Source organism: Corvus moneduloides, chromosome 1 (assembly GCF_009650955.1).
Source record: "Corvus moneduloides isolate bCorMon1 chromosome 1, bCorMon1.pri, whole genome shotgun sequence".
Classification (NCBI taxonomy): domain Eukaryota; kingdom Metazoa; phylum Chordata; class Aves; order Passeriformes; family Corvidae; genus Corvus; species Corvus moneduloides.
The window spans coordinates 48,680,892-48,697,174 of NC_045476.1; the positions used below are offsets into that span (position 1 = coordinate 48,680,892).

General features: G+C 48.4%; 2 protein-coding genes across 2 annotated transcripts; both read left to right on the forward strand.

The window, feature by feature from the left end:
* Positions 1-2,134: 2,134 nt before the first annotated feature.
* HOXA10 (homeobox A10) lies at positions 2,135-6,318 on the forward strand. The gene is given in 3 exon segments (XM_032109135.1): positions 2,135-2,886; positions 2,888-3,380; positions 4,800-6,318. Coding segments are annotated over 3 exon segments (1,095 nt in total). The 5' UTR covers positions 2,135-2,559; the 3' UTR covers positions 5,075-6,318.
* Positions 6,319-11,370: 5,052 nt separating this feature from the next.
* On the forward strand, positions 11,371-14,567 carry HOXA9 (homeobox A9). The gene is made up of 2 exons (XM_032109137.1): positions 11,371-12,228; positions 13,352-14,567. The coding sequence occupies exons 1-2, from the start codon at positions 11,682-11,684 to the stop codon at positions 13,588-13,590; spliced, it is 786 nt and encodes a 261-aa protein (XP_031965028.1). The 5' UTR covers positions 11,371-11,681; the 3' UTR covers positions 13,591-14,567.
* The last annotated feature ends 1,716 nt before the right edge of the window (positions 14,568-16,283 follow it).

Below are 16,283 nucleotides of genomic sequence, written 5' to 3' on the forward strand. Positions count from 1 at the left end.
CCTCCTAAAATTCTCACCGGCCTCTGTGCCTTTTGTCTGATTCCCTTGCGTTAGATCGCACAGGGAGGAGAAGCCTCTTCGATGCACTTCCAGACATTTTATTCCGGCTGACGAGAATTGCAGCATACTTTTTATAGTACTTTCCTTCACTTTAATCCAATTTTTAAAAGGGAGCTGCTTATTTTAAAAACAGCTTTGGAAGGATTTCAAGCATTTCTCCTCGGTTCCGTATGGCTTTTAGATTTGCAATCCGTTTCTATTTAATTTGGCAAATGCAAAATAAACATACCGCAAGAGCGGACTTCCCCGGAGTAATTTTTATACCTGACTTGTGTAGAGAAATGTATTTGGAAGGCGGCGCTGGGGCTCACGTTTCTTTTCATTTAGATCTGTATTTATGAAGCTAAGCCTATTGATAATAGCCTTCCTGTATACCAGCCAATAAACCGGTTCCTTATGCGGTATTAATTTTGTTAGTAATGATATGGCCCTCATAGGAATCTGATAAGACTTCGGCCATCGCACATTAACACATCCGAAGTTAGTCGGGTTGGGAAAATACAATGTTACAGGAGGAAATGTGGGAAGGAAAAAAACCTCGAAGGGTTTCTATAGGGTGGGAGATCTGCCCCTGCCACCGCATCCCACGGGCCTGTCAGAAAGAAATCGTACTGTGATGCTCGCCCCATCACGTTGGAAAAAAATGAGGAGCCTTTCCACAGAGATTTTATGGGTGTTTCAAAGTTGCAGCATCCCCTGCCTGCCCTAGTGCTTCCCGGAGCGCTGAGGGAGTCTGGGGAGGGCCCCGCGGCAAGGGACACTGCCCTCCTGCCGCAAGGAGGGATTTCTCCAAGGGAATGTCACTCTGTGGAAAAAAAAACTTTACCCCGTGGCAGGCAAACACTGCCGGACAAGACCACGTGGGTCTTGACAGATCCGTGGGGTGAGGGGGAAAAAGGTGCTCGCTGGGGGTTTTGAAGGCCGAGGAGAGGGCCCGGGGAATTCGGGGCGCCGCGCCCTCCCCGGCACCACCCTTCCCGGCAGGCAGCGGCCCATCAACCGCCGCCAGTGCCCTCCCGGACACGGCAGCCGTGTGCCCCGGCAGCACCTCTCGTCCCGGGCAGTGATGACGCCCGGTCGGCAGCCGCTCTCACCCGCCCGGCCAGCTGGAAGCGGAAAGCGGTCGACGGCTGCTTCTCCAGGCGGTGTGCGTGGAGAGGAGCGAGTGATGCTCCTCAGGGGTGGGCAGCGTGAACTGGGCAGCCTCAGGCTTCCCTTGAACTAAAGTGCCCTTAGTTCCACGGGCCAGGCAGTAAGGCGACTTCAAAATGGCATAAGCGGGAGTTGATGGAAGTGAAAGCAAGTCCTCATTAAGCATTTCATTACGAAATCTATCTGTCTCTCTGTCTGCGTCCCTGCCTGTCTGCTATCTGTCTGCTACCTCCGCCACAATTACATATTGACTGGGCTGGACTGTCTAGTAGCTCGGTATTTATCTAGCTACTCTTATTTCTATTATTTAGTACATTGCTTAACGGAGACGATGCTTTTGAAGAGGCAAAAAGTGAAAAGACCCAAATGGAGCGGGAGGGAGGGGAGACATAAAAATGATCGTCCAAATATAAACACATCAATAAACACGGTGCACAGCATCCTGCGAGGATCCATTTGAACTGCTCGAGTCTGGATTCTTTCTGTGACATATGTCTGGCTTTATATTTTAAATGGTAATCAGACCTCAGGAAGAATCTAGCGTTAACTAAAGCATTAGAAGCTGCAACCGCACAATCAATCCTCCCAGAGTGGCATTGCTCCCTAAGAGATTCCTCAGCGCAGCGGCGAGCATTTTATCTCCAGGAAAATTAAGCCCAGCCTGGCGTCGTGGCGGTGATGTTAGGCTGCAAGCAGCCCCCTTCCTCGGTAGTTTAACGCGGAAGGCACCAGGCCCCTTTACGGTTTCCAATGATCCGTGATAAACAATAACACGTCTTTTATTTCTTAAAAAAACGAGACAATCAAATAAAATGAGCAAAGGCTGAGCATAAAACACCGGGCGAGCCGTGGCTTTATTAATTTCGTGTGACACATAGGCTGTACAGGGAGGTGAGCAGGCATTGCTGCTGGAAAGCCCAACCACGGGGAGAGAGGAGCGATAGTAAAAGCTTCATCTGGACACTGCTTCAGCCTAGGTATAATAAACATCAGGACCGCCGGGCTATTTTATAGCGGTGCGTGTGATAAGAGGGGAGCAAAACTTGGAGCCAGTACCAGCACAGCCCTCTCCTTTCCTTTCCCCCTTCCCCTTCCCGGGAGCGCGCTCCCGCCTGGACGCAGGCGCTCGTCCATGTGGTCGAAGCGCGCGCCTGTGTGTATGGAAATCCATATTACACATTAATATACATCTATCTTCCAAATTCAGAGGTCGACCTGAGAGCAGCTCTGTGCATACGAAACCAGACGGGGAGGGGTTGCTGGGGAGGCCCGGGCTTCCATTGGCTGCAGGCGCCTGCCGTGGTGCGGGGGTATCTCTCATCATATTCAGCATGTTTTGCACAAGAAATGTCAGCCAGAAAGGGCTATCTGCTCCCTTCGCCAAATTATTCCACAACAATGTCATGCTCCGAGAGCCCGGCTGCAAACTCTTTTTTGGTAGACTCCCTGATCAGCTCGGGCAGAGGGGAAGCGGCGGGAGCAGGAGGCGGAGGCGGAGGCGGAGGCGGCTACTATCCCAACAGTGGTATCTACCTGCCACAGGCGTCCGATCTGTCCTACGGGCTGCAAAGCTGCGGACTTTTCCCCGTTCTGAGCAAACGCAATGAAGGTACTTCTCAAAGCATGGTCCCCAGCTCGCACTCCTACGTGTCAGGGATGGAAGTGTGGCTAGATCCCCCCCCGGTCCTGTCGCATGGAAGAGCCGGAGAGCCAGCAGGCCACCTCGTGCTCCTTCGCTCCAAGCATTAAGGAGGAGAGTTCCTACTGCCTCTATGACTCAGAGAAATGCCCCAAGAGCTCGGCCGCCACAGACCTCGCTCCCTTCCCGCGGCTGAATGCCGAGGTCAGCCCAGCCAGCAGCGGCGGCGGGGTCCCCGTCCCGGGCTACTTCCGCCTCTCCCAGGCTTATGGCACTTCCAAGAACTACGGCGCGGGGCCAGCCGGGGCTGCCCCTTTCCCTCCGCAGCCCCCCGGCCGCTTCCAGACGCCTCCATCTTTGCCTCCCGTCCCGGATGCGGGGAGGAAGGAGGATGAGGAACGCTCCCCAAGCCCCTTGGCGTGCGTCTCCCAGAGGGAGGACGAGACTCAGGCTTCATCTTCCACCGCAGAGGAGCTCTCTCCAGCTCCGTCAGAGAGCAGCAAAGCTTCTCCCGAGAAAGAGCCTGTAGGTAAGCGAATGATGATGGTGATGGTGGTAGTGATGATTAAAGAGAAAGAAAAAAAAAAAAAGAAAGAAAAAAAATAGTCGTTGAGGATCATAGCGGCATTGAGATGCGAAAGGAGGATCCCAGCTGCCCCGCGGGGCTGCCAAGAAGCGCTGCTCAGACTGACCTTCTGAACTTTGTAATATTCGGGCATGGGGTTGCCGTAAAAATTAATGTCCGTCCTGTAGTTTAAAACCCTTAGAGCCTCTGCTATGGGCAACTTTAGCCTGCATGCTGCTTAAACATATAGAAAAACAAGATCAATCTCTCCCCCGTGATGTGAAGGTGCCTACCAGATAACAGAGATATTTGTAAAGCATCCAAAATAAGCAATAGGCAGTGCCAATAAATAAACCTATTAACGCGGTAAAGTTATATTTTACGATCCAGAATGCTTTTTCGGAATAACAGCCGCGCTGAAATGTGCCATCTATGAGCTGCTATCAAATTAGACTGATGAATGCACAGCGAATATCCTTCAGCATCTACACTAGATAACAGAGATGTTATTTATACATTTCCTTATATATTTCCCTTTCGGGCACCCATGGCAAAAAATAACTCCCCTTCTTCGGACGGCAGACTTTTCAGGAGCTTCTCTCCGTCCGCATTTCAGACGCCCTGTTATTCCTTTCAGGCGACCCGTTGGAAAATAGTATTTAAAGAAAAGGGGGGGGAAAAGGGTCAGCGAAAAAACCATTAGAGAGCCAACCCCAAACCACTAACCACTCTGAGCCATCAAGGGATTGGTGTTACCTCTTTCCCAGCCAGTTCCACTGATAGAAATCACCTCGAAACTTTTTTATTATTGTTATGACTCTATTTTTTCTTCCCCAAAATGGTTGGAAAAGAGAAGGCCATGGCGAAACTCTCCGGAAAGGCAGGGGTGAAGGCAGGGAGGCTCCAGCTCCCCAGCTCACCTTGTTTTCCACCTCCGTAGCACACTCACAAAGTCCGGATCCGGAGGCTTTGTTTTTTTGGAAGCAGGTGCTTGGGGGGAAGGAAATAAGACTGCAGGCCCTTCACCAGCTGCCACCAGTACCAGAGGGCTCGGAAGGGCCGACAGGGAGAGGGTAGGAGCTCGTTTTGGAGGGTCGGAGATGAACTACAATCTGGGGCACGCTGCCCCGCCAGAGGCTGTCCGGAGGTTTTTTGAGCAGTGGCAGTTCTTACCCGGACATACCCAAAATCTTTGGGGAAACCGTTTTGAAGCTCTCGGTTCTCTCAAGGATACCCCACATTCCAACTCTCTGCAGCTGGCGGAGTGAGCCCACCGCACACACAGACACAGACACACGCACAGATGCTCCTTCCACCCTCTCCCCCACAGCTCTTTGCCTCCTACCCGATGGTAACGTCCATTTTTTACTTTCTCAAAACTAGGCAATTCAAAAGGAGAAAATGCAGCAAACTGGCTCACGGCAAAAAGTGGCAGAAAGAAACGATGCCCCTATACCAAGCATCAAACTCTCGAGCTGGAAAAGGAGTTTCTATTCAATATGTACCTGACTCGTGAGCGTCGCCTAGAGATCAGCCGCACAGTCCACCTCACAGACAGACAAGTTAAAATCTGGTTTCAGAACCGCAGAATGAAACTGAAGAAAATGAACAGAGAGAATAGGATTCGGGAGCTCACAGCCAACTTTAATTTCTCTTGATGAACCTATAAACACATCTTTATGGTTTAAAGAGCCAGTATCATTTTCCTAGGCTGTATTCATCCGCACCTGTATGGATTAACGATTTTAGGCGCTCTCAATATGTCCTTAACCTCTTAAGAGCTACTTTGGAGGGTGGGCTGACTAAGGTCAAGCCAAAGCACAAAATGACGTGTGTGAACCTCCCCTCTTCCTTCAGCCTTTCCCGGGGCTAATTTGTTCCTCTAAGCTTTGAAACACAAAAATACCATTTCAGAACCTGAAAATATGTTTTCCCCCATCTGTCTCTCTGAAAAGTAAACAATCTCGGCTAAAGGTACATTCTTTTAAAATATAAGTGCTGTAACTTGGACTGTATGTAGCTGCACAATGAAGAATTTAAGCGTTGCCATATTTCTATATATTGGAAGCTTTCCCCTTCCCTGTTTGCCGTTTCTCCCCCTCCCCCTTTTTTCCTTCGAAAAGCAGGACTTAAAATAATGAAATGCAGGCATCCTTTAAAGGAGTTTCTCGGGAACGGGTGTTAGGAGTGATTTTCTTTTCTTTTTTTCTTTTTTTGTTTTTTTTTTTTTACACTTTACCATAGAAGTCAATATTACAGCTTTAAATTTGGCCAGGAAAATGAAATATCTTCTCTTTAAAGGTATAAAAGATTTCGTTTTACTCATGGACTAAATTATTACACTTACCTCTGAATTCCTCTCGCTGGTTGTAGATATTTACTTAATGTAGTTTTGCTTAAATATGTGAATTTGGTGATTTTCTTTTGTGTCTATATATAACGTTACCATTGGTAACGCATGACAAGCACACAGAAATTCCCCCTTGAGAAGAAAATAGTCACTTTTTTCCTCACTAATTTCACTGAAAAGTATATATCCTGAACATCAGATGGACTTTCTGAGCCAGAGTCTGAGATTGCGAGGGAGAATATGTTCGCCTTCCTTTATACTGTGAAGTTACATGCATTAAAGGGTCAAACATATAGGTGAAAAAATTTTAAAAGTTTAAAAAAAAGAAAGAAGGGGAAAAGCTATAAATACAGATATGAATAAATGTCTATTATTATTAAAATGCCGATACTGTTTTAAGCAAATGCATTTTATCGTTATTATAAATGTTAGTTCTAGCTATATCTAGTTCTTACCTTAAATCGGAATAAATTAATATTGTTGTAATGCTGCTGTGCGTGAAAAAGACGATGTTTATGTTCTCATAGAAGAATAAAAAAAACGTGGAATGAATCCTTTTAATTTTACCTCTTTTTGTGACTGTTTATCCTCAGGTTCTACTTTATGTCTTCGAGAACTTTTACAACAGGAATAGTTGCCTAAACCCCCTGCAATTACTTTAGGAATCTATTTAAATATTACCTAGACGGTCGTAATTTGTCTGGGCCATATAGCGATGGTGCTCTAAGGTTTGTCGGCTTTTGTTCAGTTTTATGACTTGCTAGTATATCTGGATTGTTGCTGTCTTGAACGAGTGGTTTCAGTTGACTGAGGAACTGCATAGACTGAGGAAGCAAATTACTATTTCTTGAGAGTAGGGAAAAGATATATTTCTTCTTTTTTTTTTTTTTTTTTTTTTTTTTTTGTTAATCGAACACCTACAAGTGTGCAGAGATCTTTAACTCCAGAGGACGTTGGCAAAATTCTAGCTTTATCTCAGGGCCGAGAAGAAATCGTAAAGGTGAGCTCATGGGGAGGGGGGGAACCCAGCCTCGCCTCCCTGCTAGCGGGCCCCTCCAGACAAGACTATTCCCTACCTGGCTGCATGTGGAAGAGCTTATTTCACACAGGCTGCCTTTTTTTTTTTTCTTTTTCCCCGCATCCTCTCTTCCTTGCTGCATGTTTAGCTAATAGAGTCTTGCACAAAGGGAAGGCAAAAGGAAGGCTGGAAGAAAAGGGACAGCTAATGCTTCCTTGCAAGGGTATTATGTATGCCGGGAGGAGGGGGGGGGACAGACTTTGAACCCGGGCTTCTTGGGAGCCGGTAGCTTTTCGTGATGTAACATTGTAGTGCACGGCCCTTTTTTCCCCGATTACATCTGCATGGAAAGGCGAAAGCTGCCCGCGCCCGCGTGTGTGGGTGGTTGTTATTATATTTTACTCTTGTTTTCATTAACCCACCCGAGGCTGGCCGGGGGGCGCGGAGGGGCGCCGGCGGGGTGGGCGGGAGGGCGAGAGGGATGTTTTAGTCACGTTTCTGGTTTTATTTTCGTAGCGGGATCCTTGCGTTAAGGACCACGGCAATGGGGAAAGTAATAATTAGCGCCTGAGAACTGCTCTGTGGTTTAGGTAGTTTCATGTTGTTGGGGCTCCACCTTTCTCTCTACAGCACGAAACTGCCTTAATTACTTCAGTTGATATCATCACCAGGTATGCTTGGTGCGAGGGTCCTTTCTGCCCGAAGAAATCTTAGCGCGAAGTGAACTGTAGGCGTCAAGTCCCAATGCCATTGTTTCCCATCTGCAGCGGAGCCTCCTTTGATTCCTCAGATAAACACGGCAGCCGAGGGGGGAAGCTTGACAAGTTCTTCAAGGTTAGCTAGCTCCTAAGCGAGTCCCTGCCTGCTTGCGGGTTTTTAATATATCTCGTTGGCTGCATTCAAGGTCAGGTGCGTTTTTGCATTCCGCTCGGCGTGGGTCGAGCTCGGGGGGCCGGGGGGAGGTGGGTGGCTGTTTTATTTTTCAATCTGGATTTATTAAAAACCAAGAGACCTGAAAGCGTGCCTGGGGGAGGGGGTGGGGAGAGATCAAATCTGCCTGCCCCGCTCCAGGCGTCATCAAAAACAAGGGCCCGGAGCGCAGCGCCCGCGGCCGGGTGAACCCACTCGCGGCGGGGGTGCCCAGCCCCGCCGGCGGCTCTCGGCTCCCCTGGTGGGGTGGCTGGGGCTGCCGGAGCCTGGCGCAGGGCTCCGCTGGCTCCGTGCCTCCGCCGTCGGGCCCGCTACCCCGGGGCAGCCCGGGGCGGCCGGCTGCCCCGCGGCCCGCAAGGCCTCGGTTACGATCACGATTGCCGTGCGGTCTCTCCGCGGCGGCGGAACGGGCAACAGCGACCTCTCCGGGCCCGCTGCAGTCGCCGCCACCGCCGCCTTTTGTGTTCGCAGCGCGACCGCGGGCAATGGGCGGGCTCCCGCCGGGCCCTCCGCCGGCAGCCAGCGCCGGCGCGGCCGCGGAACGGGGCACCTTTGGCGGAGGAAAGCAGGGCGGGGAAAAGGACAGAAAACGCACTCGTTGCTCATTTATTTCTATTTATTTTTTAGCGGTCATGATTAATTTTGTCTTAAAAAAATAATAGTAAAACCTAAAAACTTTTTCGAAACTTCGGGCTGGGCAGCAGGAGCTCGGATGAGTTTGGATAGCGGATTTCAGCCATCCTTAGAAAAGCAGACATCCCCGGCTGGGGCAGGAGCAGAGCTCTGCATTGCAGTCAAATTTAAGAGCTTGTGTTTGCCTCTACACACGAGGCCTGACGGGCTATCTGCAGGGTCTGTGTACATTTCGGGGAGTGTATTTACAGTGCCTATGTCTGTGCGTGCCTGTATGGCGTCTTTTGCCTCTGCCTTTTGATTCCCAGTTGAATCGCCTCATCCTGATTTTGGACGATTACTTTTAAAGTCTGAATAATTTTTTCTCTTCGCTGTGCTAAAACCCCTCCGTGCCTTCATACCACCACCGGTTCCGTGAGAGAGGTCTACAGCGGCAGGAAACCCTGGGGAAAGGCGATCCTGAACTTCCCGTTCGGGAGAGATCGCCAACACCCGCGAATTCCTGCCCCGCTCCCGCGTAGGCTCCGCGCCTCCGCCTCCGTGGTGCGTGGCTAATGAAGCAGGGCTTGCAGATGCCCCCCCGCTTAAAAACCGACGGGATTCTTCCTGATGCAGCCGGGGGTCGGAGCTAGCGGAATGGGAGCTCTGCTTATTCAGTTATGTTGGGATGGAGGAGAGAGAGTATTTTTATTGGGACATGATCGCTCCAGCAGTGCTTCGTTCCTGGGAATTCTGGTTTCATACAGCATTTTTAAGTGAATGTCTGTTTCTGCCCTGTTTGGGGTCTTTTGCCCCCGAAGGTGTAAGTCACCAAAACCCTAAGTCATTTGCAAAGTAAATTGACGAAGCGAAATCGCCTTCGTGGCTCGTATGAAAAAGGTATTTTGGGTGAAAATGGATCTAAAACAGCGATAAAGGAGTCGAATATCCCCAGCGTTATTATCAGCAACGTGACCGCGTGAAAAATGTCTAATTTTTTGCTATATTTCACCTCTTGCTTTCTGTACAACCTCTCCTGCCACTTGGATGCTGGCAGTGAACAAATGCGGAATTTTACAGGGGAAATAAAAATGCAGTCACGTTCTTTTAAACGCTATTGTTATTGTTATTCATTTGCTATTAGTTTTGGTGAGGAACCAAAAAAATAAAACCCGCTGCTGAAGTTGAGAATCCAAATTCGAATATAAACATCCAGGACTCCTGCAGCTAAGATTATTTTTTCTGAATGGAAAAAGGAAGTTCTACAATCACATTTCATCACAGCTGACTCTTAATAATAAATACAAATGACGTGGAGTTCCGTCTTTCCAGGAAAGACATACAATTATTTTTTTCTATTACGGAGCGTCTATACAATGGGGGAAAAAAAAACCGAGAGAGCTTTATTTGCATTTTTAAAATTGTTAGAAAATAACGGGCCCCTTGTTTATTGAGATCTTGCAACTGATCCACAATTTTCGAACTCTAATGGGGGATAATAGTTTCATTATGGGCCTTTGTAATTTTGAATGTGGGAGACAGCGGTGTTAAAATAGGACCTCTATAAGATTTCGGATTAAACTGTTGAGAAGACATGAAAAGAAAAAGAGAGAAGGAGACCGAGAGAGAGAGGGAGAGAGACAGCCCACATAGCGATGTAAAACTAATTAGAACCACATTTTCGCATGCACAGTATTTACACGCGATTTTAATCATTACTCAGTCGTCCCTACCATTTGCTGGGCTCTATTTTTAATACAAGGTATTTCGAGTAAATTGAGCCTCTCATGGAGATTTTTTTGTGCCCCCTGCATCTTAGTGACCGCGCTCCTTCGCCAGCCACGGGGATAAACAGCGTGAATGTCCGCCAGGGAGAAACCAGGGAGTCGCAAGCATGTTTGCCAAGCGCTCAGCCACGACTTTAATTCCTAACACTGGACTTGGATCTGGCCGCCTCTTACTTTCCCCCGCGCACCCTCCCCTCCTTCTGCGGAGGATTGTAACCCTCCGCTCGGCTTCCGATGCCGCTAGCGTGTGTCCTGCAGTCACAGGAGGTGCCAGCAAATAAATAACTATATTTGCACATAAATTTGATTCACCAGAATGCGGGACGGCCGACTGCGAACGCCCCTTTGATAGCCGCCTGGAGAAGCAGGGTGCCTTTCGGCAGAGGGGAGACGGGGCATTTTCTCCCGTTTCCCCCCGCTGCTTGCCTGCATAGTTGAAGAATTAATTGTGGTGATAAATACCGCTGCCCGGCTCTGCCCGCACTCCTTCCCTCCCGGCCAGGACGGCGGCTCCGCTCCGCTCTGCTGCGGCCGCTGCCGCCCCGCCGCCCAGCCCCGGCTCCTCTCCCCGGCCTGGCGAGGGGGTCCCCGGTCCAAGGGCAGAGGCGGCGGGGAGGACGAGGAGGGTGTTTCGGTCACTGCCGCGCCATGCCCGGCGGGGTGGGCTGGTGAAGTGCACTTTGGTGCGGGCCAGGCTAAATACCGAGCCAGCGCCTGCCCCTGTCCTTCTCCGGCCGGGCGGGGAGGGCCGGCTTTGCGCCGGGATTTCGGAAAGGGGATACGTTGAGTTTGACTTTCCCCTGCCAGCTCTGAGCCGAACGGAACGGTATTATTTACAGTGGGTTCCCAAACTAAACACAATAGTATAATTTAACCTTTCCAAGCACTCGTAAATTTTTACTGCTGTGAAACACAGCGATGCAAATGAGCGCGCTCATAGTTACTGACTTAATAACAACCCCGTGGCTCCCGAAACAATAACTCCTTATGAAATATAATAAATGTATATTTAAATACAGTATACCGCAACTACTATTTTACTCTTTTTATTGCTTCAGTTATTGTATCATTTTATGTGAAGGTCTCCGATCACAAGGGTGGTGGGATTTTTTTTCACGGAGAACACGACCCACTGATGGGATGATTAATTATGATATAAAATAGTCCGCTTGAATGAAAAAAAAAAAAAGAAGAGAAAAAGAGAGGAGAAAGAGAGAGGGAGAGAGAGAGAGAAAGAGGGAAGGGGGGGCTGTAATACGGAATCTGATCTTTTAATCTCAGTTGGCCGCAATTAAAACAAACCCCGCCGTATAACTCAAATATCCCTTTGCATAAAAACATATGGCCTCGCTATAAAAATTATGGCTGGAAAACACTGACCCATTAATAGCCCGCGGACTGATTTATACTTTATTGTTCTGCTCCCCCGCCACGTGACAGGCGCAGCCAATGGGCGCCTGCGCTGCCTTCAACTTATTACTGACTCTACTTCTCCGCCAGCACCAAGTTGTTACGTGAAACCCGCAGCCCCGAACCGCGGCGGGTCCGCCGCCGCCCGCCTGCCCGCCATGTCGGCTCCCGGGACCCTCAGCAATTACTACGTGGACTCCTTCCTGGTGCCGGAGGGGGACGAGCTGGCGGCGCCCCGCTACGCCCCCGCCCCGCTGGGGCCGCCGCCGCGGCCGGCGGCGCTGGCCGAGCACCCCGAGCTGGCCCCCTGCAGCTTCCAGCCCAAGGCGCCCGTCTTCGGCCCCCCCTGGAGCCCCGCGCACCCCGCCGGCGCCAGCGGCGTCCCCGCCGTCTACCACCCCTACGCGCACCACCAGGCGCCCGTGGCACCGCCCGACGGCAGGTACATGCGTTCGTGGCTTGAGCCTGTGCCGGGCTCCTTGTCTTTCCCCGGGTTACCTACCAGCAGGCATTACGGCATTAAACCTGAACCGCTGGCGGCCAGGAGGGCTGACTGTACCACGTTTGACACTCACACTTTGTCTCTCTCTGATTATGCTTGTGGTTCTCCTCCAGTTGATAGGGATAAGCAAAGCCACGAAGGCGCATTCTCTGAAAGCAATGGAGAAAGTGAGGCAAACGGAGAGAAACCGCAGATCGATCCAAGTAAGTGGGATGGCAAGGGTAATGGACTTAAGGGCTCTGCGCCGGCCGCGGGGAGGTGTCGAGGCGCTGGGGCTAATTACGCGGCCGAGCACCGGCCGCTACTGCCGCCGCTGCGCCAGCCTGCCGGGGTCTGCCATCTGCAAAAGCCAGAGCTGCCTTTCTCAGGCTCGAACGGGATCTCGTACGGCTTTGGCTTTCCAGGCTGAAAGGAAAACAAAAACCCACCCTACAACTGCAACTTAAACAAACATTAAAAAAAAAAAAAGAAAAAGGAGAGAGAGAGAGAGAAATGCAATAGCCGCCTATCCCTGCTCCTGCCACCCCAGCAAACTCAGCAGGACGTGCTCACATCCTCCTGCCTCGCCGCGCTCCCAGGCGTGGGCAGACGCCAGGGAGAAGGGTGCCTAGAAAGCACTGGATGTGAATCTGATCTTTTTTGAGACGGCTCTCAGGCCAGGGCGGTTATTGCTGGGCTGAGAACAGAAACCTCGCCGTTGACTTGGTTCCTCCCCTCCCCCCTTCGTCTCCTCGGTGGAAAACCCCGGGCTGGATGCTCCCAGGACTACGAGACTGGTGGCAGAGTGCCTCGGGATTACTATCGCGATTAACGCCGTGCGAATGAGGGTCCTAAGAGGGCGAGGGTTTAATTATGCCGGCTGTAGACTACTTCTCCATCTCCCTGGGTCTTGCCAGGGATGACACCGGAGAACGTAGAAATTAAAAAGAGAAACAATTTCGATGACATGTTGACCTGGCTGGTCACTCCCCGGGCTGGCAGTTTGAGGTGTGGGGTGGCCAGGAAGGAGGGAGGGAGCTAGAGAGAGAGGAAGAGAGAGGAGGAGAAAGTATTTTAAAACTGTATGCTACAAACAATAAAAAAGGCGAGGGGAGGCGGGGGTAACGGGGCTTTGCCGCGTGTGGTTGCGTGTGAGCTCCCCATGTGTCTGTATTTTGGAGTCCGTTGTGCCTCACGATCCTCTGTGCCTGGGGAAATGAGAGCCACGTCCTAAACACGAATACCGGGACACCTGATCGGCTGTTTCTGCGTGGATTTCCCTCCCAGCCCCCTCCCTCCACACCCCACCCTCCCCCTCAGCCTGAACTTCTGTTGTTTTCGTTGTAGATAATCCAGCTGCAAACTGGCTCCACGCAAGGTCCACCAGGAAAAAGCGATGCCCTTACACCAAGCATCAGACATTGGAACTGGAGAAGGAGTTTCTGTTCAATATGTATCTCACTAGGGACCGTAGATACGAGGTGGCCAGACTCCTCAATTTAACAGAGAGACAAGTGAAAATCTGGTTTCAGAACAGGAGGATGAAAATGAAGAAAATCAACAAAGATCGAGCGAAGGACGAATGATGGCGACACGTGGGTTAAATTGAAAATGCATAAAGTAAAAGGAAAAAAAAAAGAAAAAAGTTAAAACAAAAAAATCATCCCCTCGAGCCCTGCCATGCAATGCATCTGGGTCCAGGCCTCATTTTTTCCCTTGGCAAATTCTGATTATGATTGTACAATGATAGTCACAGAGGCCAGATTGCCAGGAGAGGTACAGTAAGACTTTTAATTTTCTAATAGGAAAGAAAAAGGGGGCATTAGCACGAAAAGGCTGTTTAACTGGCTTGTATAAATCTACCTGTTTCTTCACTTATGGAAAGAAAAAAAAAGAAAAAAACTACCTTTTCATAATGCACAACTATTTACGGACTGTATAGTTTAGTCTACGTAGTTAATTTTATTCGCTCTTTGCGTGGCAGAGAGATCTCTGCTCTAATACTTGAACACTGTGTTTTATTGTGGTAATTATGTTTGTGACTCAATTTATGTGCTTGGGTGCTGTACCGGATGTAATGGTGTAAGCTAGAATTCAATTTGAACTCAGGTTGTTTATTATAAAAATTGCATAGAGTATAGCTCTGTAGTGTATTAAGTCTTTTCTGTATAATTAGACAGTTAACCTTTGATTGTAAAATATATATATTATATATCCCAATGCAAAATAATAAAATAAAGGTAGAAAAAAATTCGTTCGGGATGTCTGGGAATTACGGTGCTCAAAATATGAAGCAAGTCATTTTAGTATGCACAGTTGATATATATATAGTACTGTCTTCGTCGGTTGTATATATAATCTATATATTAAAAAAAAGTAAATAAACAGACTAGCTTAAATATTGTTTTTGCACCAGTGAGCAGTTAGCAGATTTCGGAGCTATACGTATATGTGAAAAGGGTAACTACCTATGGTTTATGTTTGAATTTTAATCGAATGATTTGATGGTTATTGTAATGAAGGTTAATTTTATTGATAATAAATTATACATTATAAAAACCTACATTTGGTTATTGTAAATTTGTATCAATTAAAAAAATAAATCTGGGAAGTTATGTTGATGCAGAACGTACACTGTCTATTTTGAAATAGTTACCTCATGGCCTACTGACCAAATCGTTGTGTTGAAATGATATTTAACTTTTTGCAAAATAAAATATATTGATTCTTTTATATTTTGTGATGTTTTAGCATTATTGAGGAGAGGTTCTTCCACAGCACACTGAATCTCGCCAGCAGATGTGGCAGGGCTAGGGCAGCTGCAGAGGTGAGGCAAGGAGTGGTATTATTTTCGAGCCAAGGCAAACCCACGGTTTTATAAACGCAGCCCCCAGGTGATGGAAATTTGGGCTTATGTTCATCCTAAATGGACAGATTCAGGTCCTAAATGCCATAGCTTCTCTGAGGGTAGGCATCCTTCCCCCCTTCCGGATAAGATTTGGTAAGCCGGTGCTTAGCAGTGTGCGGAGGAAGCCCCTTGGATGGCAGCGGGGCACGGTGCCGAGCTAACGCCGTTTTAATAAAATTCGCCGGCGGGGCGGGGGAACTAGGACCAAACCAAAATGTCCGACGTTCTTCAGTGCGGACAATAATGTAAATCAGCTCAGACAGCGACATTTAAACTGAGATTGTTAATTAGCCTCCACCAGAAAATGTCCAGCACTAAGTGTGCTCCCACAACCCTTGTGAGAAGGCTCGCCTTACCAGGGCGTTAATTTCAAATTCCCTGCTAGAGATAATTGTCCATGCAAAGTATGTTATTTCAAACGTCATCCACTTTTTTCCTTCCCTTGCCTTCACTTTTGGGTTTTTTTTTTGTTTCCCCCCCCCCCCCTTTAAATGTCCCGTGGCAAAAAATACAATCCATTGCGTTTTACTAGCGCCTCAGATGATATATGTATTTATAGATAGATATAGATACAGATAAAATTTTACTGACAATTATGGTAGAATTTATGGTGTCCATTTTAGTCGCTGATTTAGCCGAAGGAAAGCGGTGGGCTGGCAACAGTCTACAGCAGAGAAGACGAAATAGTATTTATTTTTAAAAAGAGAAGGATGGTTTCTTTGGAGTGAAAGATTTCCATACACCCCCTCCCCATTCCACCTACCCCTCCCCCGCCGCCCCAAGCCAAACCAAGCTCAGCAACAAAAGAAAATAGCGAAGTCTATGAGCTTGCTCAAATTTACCCTTGTTTTGGGCGGACATCTTACTGCTCAGAGTGGATATCCTCCATAACATGAATCGCAGCACAGCTCTGCACCACACCGACCCTTGTTTGCAAATATGGCGAATAACAATAAAATCCTTCTTGTTTTACGAAGGTACCCTTACATATATATATGTATATATATACTTAAAGCAAAATAAGACGGAACACGCTTATGGTCTTGGCAGAAGTTGTTGTTAGGAAAATTCAGAGCCATACTACAGTGCAATAAAAGAAAATGACTGCTGTAACCGTTTATGGGGTGTAAAACGCTGCAGGGCTAAAGACAAAACTTAGGGAGCCGGCAAGAAGTTTACAGATGTGCAGAACGGCGGGAGGAAAAAAAATGCTTTCGACTTCACCTTAAAAAAAAAAAAAAAAAAAAAAGGAAATAAATCCGAGGTAAGATTTGATGAGTTCTAATTAGCAAAAGGGAGCTCGTTCTGGCGTGCACACACACAAAAAGCCCCTAATTGATCCCTGAGCCAGTATTTGGGGATGCTGGGACG